The sequence below is a fragment of the Misgurnus anguillicaudatus genome, chromosome 22 (assembly GCF_027580225.2).
Source record: "Misgurnus anguillicaudatus chromosome 22, ASM2758022v2, whole genome shotgun sequence".
NCBI lineage: Eukaryota > Metazoa > Chordata > Actinopteri > Cypriniformes > Cobitidae > Misgurnus > Misgurnus anguillicaudatus.
Window position 1 is genome coordinate 11,822,680 of NC_073358.2, and position 23,499 is coordinate 11,846,178.

General features: G+C 38.1%; 1 protein-coding gene across 4 annotated transcripts in view; it reads left to right on the forward strand.

The window, feature by feature from the left end:
• Positions 1-1,132: 1,132 nt before the first annotated feature.
• Positions 1,133-23,499, forward strand: part of camk4 (calcium/calmodulin-dependent protein kinase IV) — a 61,511-nt gene continuing 39,144 nt past the window's right edge. Inside the window, exons 1-3 of one of the 4 annotated variants that reach the window (XM_073860923.1) lie at positions 1,133-1,447; positions 2,085-2,234; positions 2,302-2,459. In XM_073860923.1, coding sequence (XP_073717024.1) covers positions 2,196-2,234; positions 2,302-2,459 — 197 coding nt within the window. In that variant the 5' untranslated portion in view covers positions 1,133-1,447; positions 2,085-2,195. Of the gene's footprint in view, positions 1,448-2,021; positions 2,235-2,301; positions 2,460-23,499 lie in introns of those variants that run through there. The other 3 variants (XM_073860924.1, XM_073860926.1, XM_073860925.1) reach the window with 3 other exon arrangements.

The window sequence follows — 23,499 nt, forward strand, 5'->3', positions numbered from 1 at the left end:
GCATCGTCTGTGTTTAGTGTTACTGCTCTTGGCACTAAACACATCTTAAGCATTTTTGAGCAGAATAAAGTAAAAAGACTAATTTCTTTAAAATTAGAAATTAGGATTTAATTTTATTTAGGTTTATGAGATCCTGCAGTTTCCTGCTTTTGCTCAAGTGGAAGGGGAGTTTACCCTAAAAACTTGACACATCAGTTTACATTTGTATACAGTTTTTAATGCTATATACACATTTTCTGTATTTCCTAGATATATTCTTTTAAAGAGACTGAGATACAATTATATATGATCGCTATAACATTGCAAAAACAACAATCTAATTCTGGCATGGCGGCTCAAGACTTTTGCACAGTACTGTATATATTGATGGTTCTCTATTGTGGTCCTAGAAGCCCACAGTACAGCATGTTTTGTCTATTTTCTTATCTAACAGATCATGGCTCTTTCTACCCACTGATGATTTATATCAGATTTGTTAAATATGGAAGACTAAATAAGGAATTTAAAGGGGTGGTTTCCCGGACAGAGATTAGACTAGTCCTAAACTAAAATGAATGTAAGCTGTCCAAACTGAAAACAACTTGCACTGACATATCTTAAAATACATAAGCACCCTTTTTTTGCTGAAAAAGTGCACACCAGTAATTTTTTTAGTAAGGCATGTTTGTTAAAACATGTTATATTTACTAATTAAACCAAGGCCTAGGCCTGGCTTAAACTAATCCCTGTCCAGGAAACCACCCAAAAATATACAGGGCTGTGAGATCACAGGATAAATAGTCCTTAGTGGCAGGCATGTAAACCAGAGCTCATCTTGCATGAATTTAATTGTTTTAGCCTTTTCATGTAAAAATGAGTTTTACTGTATGTATGAAATTTAGGTTCACAGGCATTTTAAAAGAGTGACCACATGACATATGAACTATGGACATGTTCCACTAACATAATTGGCAAAAAGTGTCACATATTTCTTTAAATTATTTGGCTGAATGTGTTTTCAACCACCAAAAATCCCCTAGTCTCTCAGATGTTAATACTGCAGTCCCATAGCAAAAATTATTCTACATGCTCTCCTGTTTTTTTTTAGCAATCGTTTGTAGTGCTTGTTTTTTGTTTGAACAGATACTGAACAGATGGGTCTCTCTGTGTGGGAGCCAGAGCTTTCCTGCTCTGCTTGAGCTTTAAGTATGACCAGTCCTGCAGGCCAATATGGACCCAGTGTGGATGGTTTTCAGATCCTTTCCTTGTCATTGGTAGAGGAATAATTATTATTTAGGGATGCACATGCTATTATTCAGTTGGGGAACGATGAAAGATGAGACTAAAAGTACATGTTTAATTTTAATTTAAATACGTTTTCTTATTTTAATTTTTTAATAAAACATTCTGGTGGTTTAGAAAGTATTTGCACAGCCGTTACCTATATACGGTGGTATTACATGGAACAGTTAAGTATTTATTTATACACAATCTCTAATGCAACTTAAAAATGAAAGAGCATTTAACCGTTATACTAAAATACACATCTTCTGCATATTTTACTCAAAAGTGGAAATACTGTCATCATTTAATCAAGTTGTTAGAAACCTTTATACATTTCTTCTGCTAAAAAATGACATTTTGAGCAATGTTTGTAACCATTTTTTTCCTACTATAGAAGTCAAATGTACTCATTGATTGATTACAGAAATCTTGTGTTCAGCAGAACATTTTTATAAAAAAAAATGTGCAACTTGAGGGTGGGTAAATGATGACAGAATTTTTCTATGTGAACTATCCCTTTAATTTTCATAAAAATAATGTTTAAAAATACATGTATGTAAAATGAAAATATTAAGTTAAATGTAGTTGTGTCCGGATGAATATATAGGCCTATCCCATACATTCTTCACATAGGATTCCCTACACGAGCTGATTGACGCGTCAAGTCTGTCAATTCAGATATTGTTAATTAAGATTTAAAATTATGAAAATTAGCAATTTTGTTTATCATTTGGAATAACAGTAGTGTACTGGATGTACGGAAATTGAACTGGAGAGTACTATGTTATGTAATAGCGTACCGTGACGTCCACTGAATCCAGGTAAAATCACACACACAGCCTCCTACAGTAAGCGCCCTACATAGGCGACAGTAAGACCCAGTGGAAGCCTCGTGCAGACTCCGAGAGCGACAGGACAACCGCGATCCACTGATGCTACACGTCCACCTCAGGGAAGCACATTACATACAGGTAATGTTCAGATTATGTTTATTAACGTCTCTTCAGAACGCGTCTCTGATTTCCTCGTGATTTTTAGTATAGTGGTGTTGTTATCTGTGCAGATCTGCGCTGCTCCGATACTGAGATGCTGAAAGTGACCATGCCCGCCTCCAGAACCGCTCCTGAATACTGGATCGACGGATCCAAAAAAGAGACGCTGGCGGACTTTTATGAGCTCGAGTCTGAATTGGGACGGTAAGCGGAGGTGCTGCTGTATTGGGCTGGATGTGGTGCTTGAGAAATCATCTGCTTTTTAAATGATATGCGGTTTAAAAACGGTATGCGCTGCTTGGACCCCCAGCATAGTTGCATATCGCGTAAATTAAGCTCGCTTTAATAGCGTGGTTTTGATTAATTCGTATAGCTTTCAAATGAGAGAGTAAACAGCATTTTGGTGACATGAAGGATTGTGGTTGGGTTATGGAAACTAGAAAAACGTAAACATTGCAAATTAAGTAAGATGAATGAAGATGCTATCTACACTATCTAATATTTCTCACTCCAAATGTGTGTTGGATGGTTTTATTATTAATACACGAGCTGTATTGAATGGTTATTTTTGTTGTACATTGACAAATGTAGTCAACACTACAACCTTGTAGACACCTGGTATATCCCATTGTATAAAACATTGTGTTACATTGTAATTATTGTATTGGATTTCATACAAAGCCTCATACTTTTTGTCCCCCATTATGAATAATTCCTAAATGCTTCTCTGAAATATTTTTTTTACAACACTCATCATTTAAAGCAAGGCTCGCTGATGGCATTATTCTAAACCCAAGTGATAAACTGAGGGAGTGTTTACGTTTCCTTGTATTCATTTGTCACTAAGCAATAAGTGTAACAGGAGAGGGCAGACTCAAAGGTGTCTGCTATGTTAGTATTTGATTAACAAATCAAACAAACTTCATATTGACTGACAGTATTAAATTTAAATTCCACATACCCAGAAACAGTGTAGCCTACTTGAGACCGTTGTAAGTCTTTTTTTTTGATGGTTTCGGTCTTGTCTCAGTCTTATAAGCCTTTGTACTCAGTCTTGTCTTGGTCTCAGACTAAGGGTAGGGAGTGTGTCCGGATGCCAACAAAGCAGCGCAGACTGTGAGGTCCGCCGACATTGCCAGCATGCCCTGACACACCAGACATCGGCCAAGTAGCACATTTGTTCTGTGCCTGCATGAGATGAAAGAACTTTCCGTACTAGCAGGTGGAAGTAGTTGGTATTCCTTACTCAAAATGGAAAACCAGAAGAGATGGTGACTGCTGTGACACAAACCATAAACAAAGCAGTGCTCACTTACCAGTTTCACACAAATCTCGGATTCATGTTATATCCCTAATTTCTTATGGGCTATATCTTTTTAAAATATTCACAAATTGGAATGAAAGATGAAAAATTAGACGAGTGTTCTGTGATGTTCCCTCTTTATTTTGTCGTTTGCTTCACTTCCGTTTTTCTCCTTGTGCCCTAGTTAGCTATGCCGAATAACCAATCAGAATGAAGTGCCATCGTTGATTTGGCATGCTGAATCTGAAAAAAGGCAAGTGACACACTTTTGGGGGTAAAATTGTATAAAACAATAACTGGAGTGATATCACTAAATTGCCAGTTCATTGTCCGTATAATTTTTTGACAATTTGTAGATTGTTCTGCATCAAATGCAGTTAATAACTTATTCCTAGTTTTATTTCTTTTGTTTAGTGCTGTGCTGGGTCAGAAATAAATCAGATATTGTATATTGTAGCTGTTTACACAAATATGAGGACGATAAACAAAGTTAACATTATGTGACTTAATTTTAGATAAAATTTTAAACACACGTTTCAGCAATGAAAACTGTTTCAAAGAAATCCATAGCAGAACTGTTTCAAAGGATTTTGGTGAATTATTTTATTATGAATGTTTGGAGGTTGGATCTTTTAGATGATTTTGAGGCATTCTGGTCTGTTCATGGTCTTTACTCAGTCTCCCCCTGCCTTGGTTTTGACTCATGAGGCAATGTCTTCGGAAGCATGAAGGCAGCTCCGGGAAACGCATTCGGACAACCTTCATAGGCATCGTAATGGAATTCTGTTTGAAATTATGCTAGAAATGCAATCAAAAGATGTAAAAAGTGCAAATGTAACTTTATTTAGACTTAATTTGTGATCCAGCGCTTTATTGGCCGCCAATTTATTTTTTCGAACTCGACCAGGCTCGGCCAATCACATTCCATGCGCACACACACGCATAGAATTGTGGGACAAGAGGATAAAGAACAGGTTTAATTGCCATTGATAATGAGATGGTTGTTTAGTGTCTTTGGACTGGGCAAAGATCAGTGTGTAGGAGGGGGAACATTCATCGATCTGTGATGGGTGGGATATGAATGGTTGCTGAGTGTCCTATAACGTCTGTACTTTCTAGACACTTTGGGCCATTGTCCAACATGGAAAGGACACTCGCCTTTAGTTGGAATGATGCCATAAACAAATTGTTTTGGCACAATTCTATAGTAAAATGTTATTCTGCTATTGTATGGCAATATGCATTTGAAACAGGAACATTGTTTACCTTTCTTCTGTATATTTTGTGTAGTTTTAAGTTAAAAGAAGATTAACAAAGCCAAATCATGAGGCGTTATAGAATTATAAAGGTGTTGAAAAAGCTCAGGAGGCTTTATGCCCGATACTGAGTCTAATTTTAGGAAGAAATCCCATGGCATGCAAGAATCTGCACACATTAAAGTGAAACACTTGCATATGGAGCTAGGACAGTCTGCCCTGCAATAACAAAGACAAGCAAAGTTTTTCATCCGCTCAGCAAAGAGTGATTTGTATTTCTTGGCACTTAAAAGATAAATTCAGTTAATCTAATGAATCTTGGAATAAATGAATCACATACATCTTGGCTGACAGGAGTGTATTATATCTGTTGATGGGATTGCTTAAGGCAGCACTTGGGCACAACATTGTAAATAAAACCAGATTTTTAAATTTTTTGATGAAGAGAGTGAGCTTGCCTTTGGAAAACCTGCAGTCAAGATGCTGAGTGAGTGGTTATTTTTTGGGGTGTGGCCCCCCTTGTGTAGGGTGCATCCCTTGTGCCCCCAAAGAAAATTGATGACATAAAACATTCTAAAACTTAAAATTGGAACTAAAACATATTAAAGTTCCTGTAAAGTCAGATATTAAATGTAGGGGTGTAACGATTAACCGTGCAAATGCGCGTTTTCTTAATTAATGAATTTGAATGAATTACGGTGAAATCCAGGCACATCCGAACACCAGGGGGCGCTCCCATGCAGAAACTCCCTTTGTGCCACACGAATGCTATTCCAGGAAATGTCTACAGGAATATTTATATCACTGTTCTTCAAATTGTTTCAGGTATTTTCATGATAATAAAGAATATTTTAAATGAATTTGTTTAACAAGTGTTGCTTTTTTAAATGCACGTTATAAACGACTCCGACTCGTTATGATTTTAGATTGATAAGGACTTCCTACTGACCAAATGCCATAGTACACGCACAAGATGTGCATGAAACAAAGAATCGCAGCCTTGCGATTCAGAGTCGATTTCCGACAGGCATTTTCAATGGGACACATGGTTGAATCGTTACATCCCTAATTAAATGTGTTCTGAGTTTGTCACACTACAGAAAAATGTGTTATTAACCACCCAACCAAATTTGAATGCTGAAAAAAAGGGCAAGTAAATAAAAGAAGTTATCAAAATCCTAAAAATAGGCAGCATTCTCTTCTGTCAGGTGTTGGGGGCGTGTCCACTGTTGGCACTGAAACCACGCCTACTTGCAACCTGGGGTGCGTTTCCCGATCAACGACGTAACTCGCTACTGAACCACCATAGTGCTATGCATAGTTGGAGAAACTAACTAGCTTGTCACGACTGTTTCTTGCAAACCACAAAAGTTTGCGATGCAGCTTGCGAATGTTTGTTTGAACTATGGTTTCGGGAAACACCAAATCGTTGAACTTTGTCAGTAACGATGAAACTTACGACAGTAGTTGGCTAACGATGCTTCTGGGAAACGCACCCCTGAATGGATGCTCGCGATTGTGTTAGGGAAGGGTCCATGCGCAGTGGCTCAAGTGCATCATTGAGACACCATTTTAACCCCGTCTAAATAATCCTGAACACAGAAATGTTGAAAAACGATTTAATGATCTAACTCTGCAATTCAGTACTACATAGTTTTGTCATACTTTAGTTCTAGTCATAGTTTAGTATTACATAGGGCCCTATCATACACCCAGTCTTTTGCTAGTTTCAACCTGGCGCAATCATAATTTTCACGTTTAGCGCCACATTGTTAAAATTTCAAATGCATTTGTGCCCAATTTTGCACTCATTGGTGTGTTCAGACGCATTGTTGGTGCGTTGCTATTTTGAAGGCAACTAAAATATACTATGCCATTGACCAAATAAAACCTGGTCCAAAGTTTAAAGTCAATGGCGCAATATTGTTTTTGTTATTTAATGAGCATATTAGTAATATGCAGCTATAAACGGGACAGCAACGAGCAATTGCTTATTACACACATGGATGCGCAGCAGCACACAAACATGTTTAAATATAAAAATTAAAAGATTAAAATGTAAAAGATTATTAACTCTTGGACATAAATGAGGACCGATTATGAGACGTTAGAATAAAGCTGCTTCACCTGTAGCCTGGTAAGTAATTAAATGTTTTCCTTTACACAAATGCAGATATTGCATCTATTTTCTATTTTAATGTGCATTTTTTAAATGCAACCCCATGGATTTATTGTATATGATGGCTGTGTACCTCTGGATATGGTGAGATAAGACCCTTTTTTGTCCAAGTGCTGAAACGGCTCTCCATACGTTTGCAAATTCTTTATCTCTTGTTTGTTACAAAGTATTTTTAGAGTACAAACCTTCTCTTGCATATTTGTAAATAATTTTTTGAGATTACACTGATCATTATGTAGGCTATCCATTTACAGCAATTAAAAGCCTGCTATTTTAACTTCCATGACTGAAAGAAAATGACTTTTAAAGGTTTTATTACAAAAAAAATCACAATTTCAATACAAATGAACACAATGCAATTTTTTAACATCAATCTTAAACTGGTGGTCTTCTTCCTCCACTTAGTTTTTCAGTTTACAAATTCCGCCATCTTAATAAGGAATTGGCATGGCGTGAGCGCAACTGGCTTTTAAAGGGGATTAGAGCTGAGACTCTCATTGGTTTATTGCATGTTACACCCAAATCACACCCATTACTCATTACGAGAATAGGAACAACCCTTTTAGGTTGTGCGCTTGGCGCACAAACAATTTTTCCCATCTTTAAATTATCAAAAGTGGATTCGGACATGACTGTACACCGTGCACTTTAGATCATTTGCTTAGATCATTAAAATAGGGCCCATAGTTTTTTTGTTGGTTTTTTTTTTGGCCTTTTTTGGCGGACATTTATAATGTGTTTAGAAAAAATTTTCAAGATTAACTTTACAGAGACTTTAAATTATACATTGTAGTGCTGTTGGTTTGTAGCCTTATTTTTCTGAGTTCTAAGTACACAGAATTTATGATAAATTAATGAATTTTATAAAATGTCATAAAACTAGGGGTTCCCGGCACAAAATCACAGCCCCCAGTTTGAGAACCACTGTGCAAGGTTGTTCTGTCAGCGCATGGCTATATAGTTGCTACGGTGTTTTGGGTGGTTGCTAGGGCATTGTTAAGGAGTTCTGGGTGGTCACTACGGTTGTTGTTTGCTGGCCCAAGTCAAAAGGACCAACCTTCTTTGTGATAATCAGATGTTTAGATATGGCTCTAACAACTCAAATGGCAGGTCAGTCTGAGGTATCATTAATGTTGACAAGTTAGATACTTAGGGTTAGAAATGACCACATTTCTAAGTATGACCAATAATATTAATGTTTGCCTTAGCAAGCACAGCTAATAATGGTATGTTTGTTTGCTTTAGATCAAGATATCCCAAAGACGTGAAACAAACATCATAAGTACAATTTAAAGACATAAGAACGTTTTAGAGGCTTTTAAAGGCTTAAGAGATATGAAAGGATAACATTTGTTAATATTATCATCTCATAGCAGGCTTGTGTAAATGGGGCCAGATGCAAACCACCCAGGTCCTGAAGAAGGCAGAGCAGGCTGAGTAATGAAGCCTACCATACTCCCTAGAGAGCTCCTCTTCCTCCCTCACACTAACACACATACACTCTCTCAGTCTCCACTGTGATTATATAATGCTCAGAAAGTAGAAAGCAGAAACAGGAGCAGCTTGTGTAACATACACTTCTACACTCACTCAGTCAGCTGTGCATTAAAATGCACCAGAAAGATACAGCTGAAGAATTCATTTGAGCGTTTTGTAGTGCAGAAAACCAGAAGAAGAAGATTTTATGCAGTAGAGAAAACAGAAGAAATAGGTCACATACAATTTAGTGTATTAGCAAAAATTTGATACAATTTATAGTTTTTACAATGAACACACACACACACACACACACACACACACACACACACACACACACACACACACACACACACACACACACACGTATATATATACAAACACTCACCTAAAAGATTATTAGGAACACCATACTAATACTATGTTGGACCCCCTATTGCCTTCAGAACTGCCTTAATTCTATGTGGCATTGATTCAACAAGGTGCTGAAAGCATTCTTTAAAAATGTTGGCCCATATTGATAGGATAGCATCTTGCAGTTGATGGAGATTTGTGGGATCCACATCCAGGGCACGAAGCTCCCATTCCACCACATCCCAAAGATGCTCTATTGAGTTGAGATCTGGTACAGTAAACTCATTGTCATGTTTAAGAAACCAATTTGAAATGATTCGAGCTTCGTGACATAGTGCAAATCGAGACTCATCAGGCCAGGCAACATTGTGGTTATTTCAGTCAAAGTTGCTCTTCTATCAGCTTGAATCAGTCGGCCCATTCTCCTCTGAACTTTAGCATCAACAAGGCATTTTCGCCCACAGGAATGACGCATACTGGATGTTTTAACCTTTTCACACCATTCTTTGTAAACCCTAGAAATGGTTGCGCTTGAAAATCTCAGTAACTAAGCAGATTGTGAAGATTCTCAGACCGGCCCGTCTGGGACCAACAACCATGCCACGCTCAAAATTGCTTAAATCACCTTTCTCTCCCATTCTGACATTCAGTTTGGAGTTCAGGAGATTGTCTTGACCAGGACCAAACGCATGGAAGCAACTGCCATGTGATATATATATACAGTTGAAAGAAAAAGTATGTGAACCCTTTGGGTTTACTTGGATTTCTTCATAAATTGGTCATAAAATGTGTTCTGATCTTCATCTAAGTCACAACAATAGAGAAACACAGTCTGCTTAAACTAATACCGCACAAACATTATACGTTTTCATGTTTTTATTGAACACAACATGTAAACATTCATAGTGCAGGGTGGAAAAAGTATGTGAAACCCTAGTCTAATTACTTCTCCAAGAGCTAATTGGAGCCAGGAGTCAGCCAACCTGGGGTACAATCAATGTGATGAGATTGGATGTGTTGATTAAAGCTGCCCTGTCCAATAAAAACACACACCAGTTTTGAGTTTGCTGTTCTGAAGAAGCATTGTCTGATGTGAATCATGCCTCTCACAGAGCTCTCAGAAGACCTACGATAAAGAATTGTTGAAAAGAATCTTACATAAAGCTGGAAAAGGCTACAAAAGTATTTCCAAAGCCTTGATGTCCATGTGTCCACGGTCAGACAGATTGTCTACAAATAGAGAAAGTTTAGAACTGTTGCTATACTCCCTAGGCGTGGTTGTCCTGTAAAGATGACTGCAAGAGCACAGCGCAGAATGCTCAATGAGGTGAAGAACAATCCTAGAGTGTCAGCTAAAGACTTACAGAAATCACTGGCCCATGCTAAAATTTTTGTTGACAAATCTACAATAAGTAAAACATTAAACAAGAATGGACTTCAGGGGAGGACACCACGGAGGAAGCCACTGCTGTCCAAAAAAAAAAAAACATTGCAGCATGTTTGAAGTTTGCAAAAGAGCACCTGGATGTTCCACAGCACTACTGGCAAAACATTCTGTGGACAGATGAAACCAAAATTGAGTGGTTTGGAAAGAACACACAACGCTATGTGTGGAGAACAAAAGGCACAGCACACCAACATCAAAACCTTATCCCAACTGTGAAATATGGTGGAGGGGGCATCATGGTTTGGGGCTGCTTTGCTGCCTCAGACCCTGGACGGATTACTGTCATCGAAAGAAAAATGAATTCCAAAGTTTATCAAGACATTTTGCAGGAAAACTGAAGACCATCTGTCCGCCAACTGAAGCTTAACAGAGGATGGACGATGCAACAGGACAACGACCCAAAGCATAGAAGTAAATCAACAACAGAATGGCTTCAACAGAAGAAAATATGCCTTCTGGAGTGGCCCAGTCAGAGTCCTGACCTCAACCCAATTGAGATGCTGTGGCATGACCTCAAGAGAGCGATTCACACCAGACATCGCAAGAATATTGCTGAACTGAAACACTTTTGTAAAGAGGAATGGTCCAAAATTTCTCCTGACCATTGTGCAGGTCTGATCTGCAACTATAGGAAACGTTTGGTTGAGGTTATTGATGCCAAAGGAGGGTCAACAAGTTATTAACCCAAAGGTTCACATACTTTTTCCACCCTGCACTATGAATGTTTACATGTTGTGTTCAATAAAAACATGAAAACGTATAATGTTTGTGCGGTATTAGGGCGGTTTCACATTTGGTGCAATTGCCTGGTCCGAACCCGAGTTCGATTGCTCCCCCCTCCCCATGCCCCCCATGGACTGTGTTCACATATTATTTTTGCATCCGAACCGCGGTACGCTTGCATCATCAAGCTGCAGCCGGCGCGTTCTCATGTTGCTTGGCAACCGCTGTAAACGAGATGACGCCAAGCGTGATGAATGAACTGCAATCAGAGAGATGATTTCTGAATGCCTTCGCAAAAATTGATGTCGGTGGACAGACCATTGTCATCGAAACGACTTTGGTATGTTTGCGGCACACAGACGCAAGTGCGTTTTTGTATTATTTCTTTGAAAACAAAACCAAAGGTTTAAAAAAAAATAAGAACAATAGTTAAGCAAGCATTCTATGCATTTTGATGTCAAGGTAAGTGCACGCCCACAAACACACACGTCTGTTTTGGTGGGACATTCCATATAATACGTAATTAACAGCGGTTCACTTCCGCGATTTGGTACGATTGCGCTCACATCAGCAGCGAACCGATCTGGAGTTCACATGAACCGGACCCCAGACCACCCTTTTTAAGCGGACTCGAGTACGTTTCGCGGGTGTGCACCCGAGTTCAGAAGACAGTGTTCACATCATCAAAATGTACCGAACTCTGATGTCAATCGAACCTGGGTGCGCACCAAAAGTGCTAATGTGAAAACGCCCTTAGTTTAAGCAGACTGTGTTTCTCTATTGTTGTGACTTAGATGAAGATCAGAACACATTTTATGACCAATTTTTTATTGGACAGGGCAGCTTTAGTCAACACATCCAATCTCATCACATTGATTGGACCCCAGGTTGGCTGACTCCTGGCTCCAATTAGCTCTTGGAGAAGTCATTAGACTAGGGTTTCACATACTTTTTCCACCCTGCACTATGAATGTTTACATGTTGTGTTAAAAAAAAACATGAAAATGTATAATGTTTGTGCGGTATTAGTTTAGGCAGACTGTGTTTCTCTATTGTTGTAACTTAGATGAATATCAGAACACATTTTATGACCAATTTATGAAGAAATCCAAGTAAGCCCAAAGTGTTCACATACTTTTTCTTTCAACTATATATATGCAGTATATGTTTCTGCGTTTTTTCATTATATTGTTGCAACCATGTAACCTTGCAGGATAACAGTGGCACAAAATATTTAACCCTCTGACAATTTACTTCTATTCTCTGCCAAAGTCATACTTTACTTACATGTAGTCTCTGTTTAATTTAAGTAATAAGGTGCAAGAGGCTCTGCTATATGGTGAATATTATGTGCACAAGGTTAAATGGCATTAATAGGACACATGGCATGGCAAGGTATAGTAGTACAGAAGTAGGATTGCAAAATTATGCCTTTAGTGGCTAATGCCTTTTAGTTACTACATTTTATTACACTCTGGAATTGACTTATTGTTCTTGAATACTTAATTCTGTCTGGCCATTGGCAAAATTCTGTGGCTTATTATAGAGTGTCCAGGGATGACATATTTTTGTAGGCCAACCCGGAAGTTAGTGGGACACTCGAGCCCAGCCCCTTGGGTTGTAATTTAACCTGCAGTGTATGCTGGGTTGTTTCAACCCAAATTGATGGATTGTTTTAACCCTTTGTAAGGCAAATATAAACATTTTCATGCCTGGTCACTTTTTGACCCAGTTTTTTAAGAGTGTATCCATGTAAAAAGCAAGATAAAGTGGTTGTTCGCAAATAAATCCCTTCATGCAAGGTAAGTCCTGATCACTCGGTCTGGATTTATTTATAACATTATTATTAATAACAACAACTGACTGGCTATACGTTATTGGTTAAGATACTAAAGACATTTATTTGTATTAATATTTTTTTGCATGATTTATTGACCATAACCAAACAGCTAGATAAGAAGATAAGCAAGATAAGAATGCTTTTTTGATAATAGTTGATCCACAAAATGTCTTTCACAATTTGCTTATCATGTTCTTTTTATATAAAATCCCCCCACTCTCAGCAGACACCCGTGAGCTACATTATAATCAGTCTGTCATCATCTAAAATTTTTCTTTATAATCCTTCTTTATAATCGCATACAGCAAGCTTTTCTCAGTTGGAGCTGGGTGCCTGGGCATGTCATGGTTCCAAGTGTGAATTGTATCACTACATGTTATTATGGTTTGTAAATGAGCTAAAAAAAAGGCAATCATATGGTGACACATCACATATGGTTTGCTAGGATGTGGACGGATTTGGTATCAGAGCCCACAAGTGTAAATATTCTAGATCTTCACCACATATGGTGTCGTTGTTTCATAACAATAAGCTGATATTAATAGCTATGGATACTGGTGAGTTCAGACATTAATCAAATTGAAGGTTTATGACCTTGTGTTTTGGCATTAATGAGGTTCCCATTTGTATCAGCTTTATTGAATTTGTAAGATACATTAGTATATTTTTATAACTGAAAGGATGATGCGATTTTGCTTATATTGCTGTATAGTGGTTTGATGTTATGAGTGTAAGTGAAAAATAGTGGTGGGCACAGAGTAAGCTGCTGCGGGGAGTGTATAATCCAAATTGTCTTTAAAGGCGGAGTGCACAATGTTTGAAAGCCAATGTTGACAATTGAAATTACCTTAACCTGAGACATGGTTTAGCTATATTAAAAGCTTCAAAATAACAAATATAGGAAATATGTATAGTTTAAAGGAATAGTCTACTCATTTTCAATATTAAAATATGTTATTACCTTAACTAAGAACTGTTGATACATCCCTCTATCATCTGTGTGTGTGCACGTAAGCGCTGGAGCGCGCTGCGACGCTTCGATAGCATTTAGCTTAGCCCCATTCATTCAATGGTACCATTTAGAGATAAAGTTAGAAGAGACCAAACACATCAATGTTTTTCCTATTTAAGACGAGTAGTTATACGAGCAAGTTTGGTGGTACAAAATAAAACGTAGCGCTTTTCTAAGCGGATTTAAAAGAGGAACTATGTTTTATGGCGTGGTGGCACTTATGGGAGTACTTCGACTCGGCGCAGTAACACCCTCCCTCTCCCATTATGAGAGGGAGAAGGGGAGCGGAATTTTCAGGCGAGTCGAGGTACTCCCAAGAGTGCTATTACGCCATACAATATAGTTCCTCTTTTGAATCCGCTTGGAAAGGCGCTACGTTTTGTTTTGTACCACGAGACTTGCTCGTTTAACTATTCGTCTTAAATAGGAAAAACGTTGATGTGTTTGGTCACTTCTAACTTTATCTCTAAATGGTACCATTGAATGAATGAGGCTAAGCTAAATGCTATTAAAGCGTCGCAGCGCGCTCCAGCGCTTACATGCACGCACACAGATGATAGAGGGATGTATCAACAGTTCTTAGTTAAGGTAATAACATATTTTAATATTGAAAATGAGTAGACTATTCCTTTAACATGGGATGTTGGCAGTCAGCATCCCTTTTGCATCAAGTGCTGTCTATTAGCTCACGCCAACGAGTAAAAACCCGACCGAGTGGGACTCTTGTCCGGTTCCTAACTTGGTCAGATTCTCTTTTTCGCTTTCTACTCTCTTCCGAACGGGTTTTCTTAGCTGTTTCCCTCATCGAGCATCACGTCTCAAATGCGCGCGTGCAGTTGATGTTATAGGCTTGTTTGACTTCATGCAGCGCTGCAGGAACCGACAGCCGGATGACGTCAAAGTGCCGTCTCGGATCATTCTCGCGGTACTTTTACGTCATCCGACTGCCGGTTCTTGCAGCGCTGCACGAAGTCGAACAAGCCTAACGTGTGTGACGTCGTTGCCGTAAAGCAAGTCGTGATTTTCGCGAGATTTGTCAGGGGCGGTTCTCTCAAGCTTGCATTGGTGGTTTTGCTAGCGGCGTCCTCCCCGAGCTTCAACAGAAGGATGATTCGCCATACTATGACTTCATTTACCATCGAAATGACTTTGAAGCTGTTATATTAAGGTAAAATAACTGCATAGTGTGTCTTTAAATGTTGATATCTTCTGTATGTGAATGTTGATTCATACCAAAATGCTTTTTTGCATAGTTGTGTTTGACAAATGAAACGTCTCTGGTTACGTATGTAACTGTTGTTTCCTGAGAAGGGAACGAAACGCTGCGTCTCCCTTGCCATACTTCCTGTGTCCCTGTAACGCCGTCTTTGGCAATATTTCAGATAGAGATATACTTCCTGGCTCACGCGTCACCCTGTCTTTGTCGTTAAGCCTCACCATTGGTTGAATTTGATATACACATTCAGACGCACTTACCCCTGGAGGCGTCCCTAAAGTGTCACCACAGTGACACAGCGCGAGTTCCCTCGAAAGGGAACTGTAACAATGTATCTTAAAAGGTAACTTAATGTAACCTTGCTCTCACTTGAAATGTGTCCCCACATTTAGTCCTTGAATTTGAGGGTATTGGACCTGGAAAGTCCTTGAAAGGTCCTTGAATTTGAAGTTACCTAAGGTGTGGGAACCCTGATTTTTATAATAGCAGCAACTATAAAAGTGGCAAAAGAATGTAGGCTATTATAATGACTATGCTTAGTGAATAACTGCTTAGATTAGTGAATAACTGAGTGTTTTCATAGCCTTTAATTATCATCATTGCTTGATGGACAACACTGGACAGAATGTGAAATAACAATTTTTATACATAAATGCAGAACGAAAGTGGATTTATATAACTAGTACAATCAGAAAATACCAAGATATAAACAGTATATTGCCATTCAACCTAAAAATACAGAGATTTATATATTGGCCTATAATCTGTATCGGCAGATAAAAGTTTTTTCCCCACACTGTGAAGTTAAAAAACTTTATGCAAGTCAATTCACCCTACTATTTTAAGTTTGACTTGTGATAAGTTGACATAACTTATAAAAACAAGTTTAAATTGTTTAACTACTTTGTAAAGTTAAAGGGATAGTTCGGCCAGAAATGAAAATGATCCCATGATTTACTCACCCTGAAGCCACCCGAATTACATATGTCCATCCTTTTTCATACGAACACATATTTAGATATTTTTGAAAGTTTCCTAGCTCTTCCAATCTTCAAAGTAAAAGTTGATTTGATATATTTTTTTTGTGGCGGCTGGCGTGCCATGGCACCTCCCCCTTAAAGTTGGCCAGAGAAGAAATACTTTTACAGCACTTATGGCAAATGGAGTTGGCTAGCTGGATGCAGTGTAAGTCATGCCTTTTATTGTTTTCCCTTTTTGCTGTTTCAAGTCTGCGTCATAGACTGCGTACAATTTTGTGGCACGTTTGAGCTGGCTTTGCGTGGACTTGATAAGAGCAAGAGCTCAGGTATATTCTGTGACTTGGTCGACCTTGTTGCTTCCCTTGATGTAGTTTACAAGACTTTTAAGATGTCAAATCAATCTTTACTGTCCCCAGAGCACATATGTGAAGTTTTAGCTCAAAATACCATATAAATAATTTATTATAGCATGTTAAAATTGCCACTTTGTAAGTGTGTGCAAAAATGGGCCGTTTTGGGTGTGTTCTTTAAAATGCAAATTACCTGATGAAATTCAAACATTGATCACAATGATGGTGGTTTGTTGCATCTAAACTCAATTGTGCTTTTCTCTGCACTAAATGGCAGTGCTGTGGTTGAAGAGTGCAGATTAAGGGGTGGTATTATTATAATAAGAGCTCATGACATCATGAGGAGAGACAAATTTCAACGACCTATTTTTTCATGTGCTTGTAGAGAATGGTTTACCAAAACTAAGTTAATGGGTTGATCTTTTTCACATTTTCTAGGTTGATAGAAGCATTGGGGACCCAATCATAGCACTTAAACGTGGAAAAAGTCAGATTTTCATACCATGGCCCCTTTAAGGCAAAGGAAACTTTGAGCTGTTGGACTGTTTGTTGTCTGTTGTTAGGTCATTTACAACTTGTCTAAATGTAATTTCTAGTCATGATATTTGACTTAATGCAGATTATGCAGCACTGTGCAGCTGATCTGTAAGTCCTCAGAGAGTGCAAATACTCCAGTACTCTCTAAACTTTCTCGCGATACTTTGATGTCATACGCTGATTGGTTTGCGCAGTGCTGCTGAACTACAGTGTAATGGAAGAGCGCAAGATCAATCTCTAGAACAAAAGTAAAACAGCAACAAGACGTCGTCTGTCTGAGGTAAAGACACAAAAATCTAATGACAATCGAGTCTGCATTAATCAGCCTTCATGCGTTTATTACACAAGATGGTTTCAGATACACAGTGTCATGATTTTAGTTCAATTTAGATTTTTACACGTTTGTTTAATCAAATAGTTTTTGTACTTTGTTTTGTTCATATTTGCACATTTTAACTTGTATGCTCATCTTGTAAGTTCATGATTAGAAATAAACGTGTGAACGAAAACAATTATTATCATTTAAACATGAAATGACGGATAATATTTGACTATGACGGAATCTTTACAAAGCTGTTCATCAAATAATGACGTGGATTGAAAAAGTCTAACGTAACCTCTGTTGTGTGTTTGTACATGTGTGTTTTCAGGTAAGCATTGTCAACTGATAAATGCCTATTTACAGTCCTGCATTACTACAGTAAAAGTTTGATTTTGAGTCCCCCCCCACACTGATCAGAACTCAAACTATGTGATTATTTTAAATAGTGTCAAAATGAAAACAGTATTGCAGTTAGTACGCTATGCACTATTTCATGACATAATAATTTGAAACAAGGAGTTAAAAGCACAATTCTCTCGATATTGATAGATGTCATTCTAAGTAATCGAATATGGGTATCAGCACAGAAATTTTGTAAAATCCCTAATTTTTTGTCTATGTTGTCCAGCCCTAGTGTGCTCTACTGTTTGAAAATGGCAAAAGCTTCTTAAAAAACAACGTGACTAGCATTTTTGGATCAGTCAGTAAATAACCAAAGATGTGTAAAGTAATAGTTCATGCACAAATGAAAATCTAATTATTTACTCATAAATAATTCATATCATCCCAGATGTTTATGACTTTCTTTCTTCAGTTGAACGTAAATAATTATATATTTTTATCCCTAGGTTTAATCATGTTATATGGGACTTAAAACAACACTCCATAAATCACATACATCTATCCTAAAAGTAACCCAGTGACTCCAGTAGGTTAATAAATGTCTTCTCAGCCAAACCAATATGTGTGTATGAGAGAATGATTAACATCCTGAGTTTATTTTGTGATATTGAAATCAGAAAACAAATGCATGCACTGTAAAAAATTCTTTACTGCTTAAAAGTTTTTAAGTCATTTCAACTTACTATTTTTTGTCTTGACAAGAGATGAATTTCTACAACTTATAAAATAAAGTTGACATATATATAACATATTTTGACATATTTGTAAGTTCTCTAGTCAAGATAAATAATAGTAGGTTAAATGTAAATCTGAGTTGATTAAACAAAATTTGTGTACAGTGTAACTGACAGTACTAAATCCAAACATGGCTGGCATGTAAATAACTTTAAATCTCAATAGTTCTTGCCTGTCTCCTGATAAAATATGATATGACAACTAGTCACGGTTATTGCCAGTAGGGACCAACACAAAATTCTTTGTATTTTCAAAGAGCTGTAAGCTGCCCCTAAAATTCGCTTATCTTATCACTTTACAATTAAATGTCCCACACAAGTGCTTAATCAAACAATGGTAAATTAGTCCAGTTGGGAAGTAATGAGATGGAAACCTGCATCCCTTAGCAAGGATTGAGTGCTACAATAGAAAGTTGATTTCATTATAAGAGAATGAGTGACTTTCTTCATTATTAGCAGAGAATGCATCTCAGCTCATCGTTTATCTGAGGCTGTAACTGTTTAGAGAATTTTTCCACCATAAATATTCAAGACATTCACACTTTTGGCAGATGTTTTTATCCAAAGCAACATTTGCATATAATCACATTTTTTGTGTACCGGTATGTGTTCCTTGTGAATCGAATCCACAACCTAGTTTGGACTGCTAACACAATGGTCTGTGAACTGCGCTACAGGAACGCTAATGAAATTTGAAGGAGGCATGAAATGAAATTTAAACATTTTCACACCTGGGTTCCCCTAAACTTAGTTTATATTGTTCTGTGGGGAACCGTCCCTTTAAGAAAAGGTAATTATATCCTAATTTCAGCTGTTAGGTTCACTGACATATTTTTGAAATATTTGCGTTATGTGTCTTTGTGTCATCTCATGAATCATTTGCTGAGAAGGGAAAATCTTTTGCTGACAAGTTATTTTGCTGACTATTTAGCCTGCTATATATCTGGTCGCTATGACAACAACTTCAAACGCTTGCTGCAGCTCTCTGTTGGCATGGGAAAATAATGCGAGTAGGATAAGATTCAATTTTACCACCAATAAGTAAGCATTGTGATTTCATATAATATAATGAAGTGAGAGTAGTTTACAGTCCACAATCTACTGGACGCATATCCCAATTTCCACTGGATAAATTTAAGGTTTTGCCTAAATGAATCACATTTGGAGTATATAAATGTGTGTGTGTGTGTGTGTGTGTGTGTGTGTGTGTGTGTGTACCTGGTAATTATCACGTTGTGGGGACCAATTGTCCCCACAAAGATAAGAATACCAGTGTTTTTGTGACCTTGTGGGGACATTTTGATGTCCCCATGAGGAAACAAGCTTATAAATCAAACAGAATGATGTATCTTGAAAATGTGAAGTAGTAGAAGGGTTTCTTTGATGGTTGGGGTTAGGGAATGGGGTAGGTTAGGGGAATAGAATATACAGTTTTTACAGTATAAAAACCATTACGTCTATGAAATGTCCCCACAAAACATGGAAACCAGAGTGTGTGTGTGTGTGTGTGTGTGTGTGTGTGTGTGTGTGTGTGTGTGTGTGTGTGTGTGTGTGTGTGTGTGATAATCTGTTGATAGATTATCCCATGACTTTGTCTGAAAATAAGGGTTGCTATTCTGTTTTCTGTTATACATCACCCTGCAGACCAGGATAGCTCATTACAGATGTTTCCAACCTGACCTTCTATTAACTTTCATGATGAATTGAACTGGGAAGCTGTGGGTCCCAACTGCTGGCTAAGGATCAGAGTGTAAAAAGTTGAGAAAAATTGTACAAAGGTTAAACTGTAGGTACTTTATAAGATTTGCACCCACTGACAGTGCTTTTCATTTCCATTTGCTTTCTTGCATTGTCAGTGCCTGATCTACTAAAGGAATTACACAAATCAGGTAATGTGGCCACAGATATTGTTTTGAATGCTTTTTGTGGCCACAGATATTGTTTTGAATGCTTTCTGACTTAATTTAGGTATTGCAGTTTCAGATATTGTATATGTATCAGAATAAGAATCACATGCATCCTAAATCAGAATAAAGGAAAGTTTGGTATTTTACACCTTACCCTGATTTCAGATTGTTTATGATGAAATAGAATGGTTTTGACTGAAATTTGGACATATGCTGCTGGCCCGAGATTTTTTGCAGCGATTTTTGTGTGATCATATCAGTAAACACCCCTGACCACTCTGTGACTTTCACATCTTTGTAAACAAAAGTTTAATGCATTTTAGGAAGGATTGTTCCTGTGCACCTATGCAGCCATTGTAGCCAGCATCATATGTCCAAATTTCAGTCAAAATCATTCTATTTCATCATAAACAATCTGAAAACAGGGTTTAAGTGTAAAATTCCGAACTTGAAAAACCCAGCATTGTTGGGGGTCAGACGCTCTCTGGCACAGTTCGGTTTGGATAATGTGAGTACCCCCTAGTGAAAATGGATCTAAGCAGGATGCTCTATGCACTTTGCTGTGTTACTTTGCTAATTGTCAGTTAATGTTGACAGGTATGTGGATTTTATTAAATGTGCTTTTTGGTTATATAAGCAAATGAAATTAATGTTTTTGGACATGGGGATTATGTGGACTCATAAGCTGGCTTCTGCTCTGTTCAGATGCTCTCTGTGGTAGGGCACGGTTAGCATGGAAAGAGCTGTTAGGATCTGGCCCTGGTCACCTAATGAGTGTCCAGATGGTAATTTTTGTTCACTGTGGTGGCCTTTCTTATTTAATTGCATTAGGCAGGCTGTTCACCCAAATTTCATTTATTTGCTTACTAAACATTTTCCAGCTGAGATACTGGTTTGTAACTGCTGGCTGTTGCTTGGATCCAACATATTGTACTGGTCCTGGGCCAGAAAAACGAATGTACTTTTTTGAAGAAAAAGATGATGCCTGCTCATGCCAATCTTGTTGCCCCAATTCAAGGGTGTTCCTGGGGATTGCTTGGTGGTTACTGTCCCAAGTCACTCAACTCTCTGTGAAATTCCTACATATGCCAAGTGCGGCTGCACAAGATAAAAAAATGCTTCACAATAAAAAACAAAACCTGCAATATGCTTTAACTTGCTATATAATTCGATATACAATTTGCGATAAAGCTTCTTAATTTTCTCAGACCCCTTTAAATCTTTCACTTTTTGTTTCATTGCAGCCTTTTGCTAAAATTCAAAAAGTTTATTTTATTTCTCATTAATGTACACTCAGCACCCCATCTTGACAGAAAAAACAGACATGTAAAATGTTTAGCAAATTTATTAAAAAAGAAAAACTTAAATATCACATGGTCATTAGTATTTACACCCTTTGCTCAGTATTGAGTAGAAGCACCCTTTTGAGCTAGTACAGCCATGAATCTTCTTGAGAATGATGCAACAAGTTTTTCACATCAGGATTTGGGGATCCTCTGCCATTCTTACCTGCAGATCCTTTCAATTTACGTCAGGTTGGATGGTGAACGTTGGTGGACAGCCATTTTCAGGTCTCTCCAGAGATGCTCAATTGGGTTTAGGTCAGGGCTCTGGCTGGGCCAGTCAAGAATGGTCACAGAGTTGTTCCAAAGCCAATCCTTTGTTATTATAGCTGTTTGCTTAGGGTCATCATCTTTTTGGAAGGTGAAACTTCAGCCCAGCCTGAGGTCCAGAGCACTCTGAAAGAGGTACTTGGCTGCATTCATCTTTTCTTCAATTGCAACCAGTTGTCCTGTACCTACAGCTAAAAAACAGCCCCATAGCATGATGCTGCCACTGCCACATTTCACTGTTGGGATTGTATTGGGGAGGTGATGAGCAGTGCCTGGTTTTCTCCACACATACCGCTTAGAATTAATGCCAAAAAGTTACATCTTTGTCTCATCAGACCAGAGGATCTTATTTCTCATAGTCTGGGAGTCCTTCATTTGGCAAATTTTGCCATAGAGCCTCGACTGGAGGAGGGCTGCAGTGATAGTTGACTTTCTGGAACTTTCTTCCATCTCCCTACTGCATATCTGGAGCTCAGCCACAGTGATCTTTGGATTCTTTACCTCTCTCACCAAGGCTCTTCTCCCACGATTGCTCAGTTTGGCTGGACGGCCAGGTCTAGGAAGAGTTCTGGTTGTCCCAAACGTCTTCCATTTAAGGAATATGAAGGCCACTGTGCTCTAAGGAACCTTGCCACAATTAAATCTAAGGCCAGATCCGTGCCTTGCCACAATTCTGTCTCTGAGCTCCTTGGGCAATTCCTTCGACCTCATGATTCTCATTTGCCCTAACATGCACAGTGAGCTGTAAGGTCTTATATAGAAAGCACTAACCCTGCCAACATTTAATAATTTATGCCTTTCCTAATCAAGTCCAATCAGTTTGATTAATCACAGCTGGACTTCAATGAAGGAGTAGAACCATCTCAAGGAGGATCAGAAAAAACAGACAGCATGTTAGTTAAATATGAGTGTCACGGCAAAGGGTCTGAATACTTATGACCATGTGATATTTTAGTTTTTTCTTTTTTTAATAAACTTGCAAAAATTTCTACATGTCTGTTTTTTCTGTCAAGATGGGCTGCTGAGTGTACATTAATGAGAAATCAAATGAACTTTTTTGATTCTAGCAAATGGCTGCAATGAAACAAAGAGTGAAAAATGTAAAATGTGCTATGATACTGTGTATATGTACTGTACCTGTTTGTAAATTAGGCAGTGAATAGGATTTGTGATATAGTACCTGGGGTCTGTAATAGAGAAGGAAAAGTGAGGTAATAAATGAGCTTTTGTTGTCCAGGTGAATAAACTGTACGTGACATTGCACTAATGTGAGTTTAAGCAGGATGGGACTTGCCTTCCATAGCAATAATTATCTACAGTTTGGTCCCATTAAGAGTTCATAAACTGGTTTTCATTCAGGTGAAGCTGTATAAAAAGAAGAGCGTATGTCACCATAAGATGTAACTTAATAGCTTGACACCACAGTGAGTACTATGCTGGCCAGCAGCCATATCACCCTGTAGCCCAAGACTGGTTGCCCACTGAAGGTCTTGGATGGGAGACCTCTTGGGAAAACGAGGTTGCTAGAGGTGTTAGGGAGACCAGCAGGGGGTGCTCACCCTGTGGTTTGTGTGGGTCCTAACACCCCAGAAT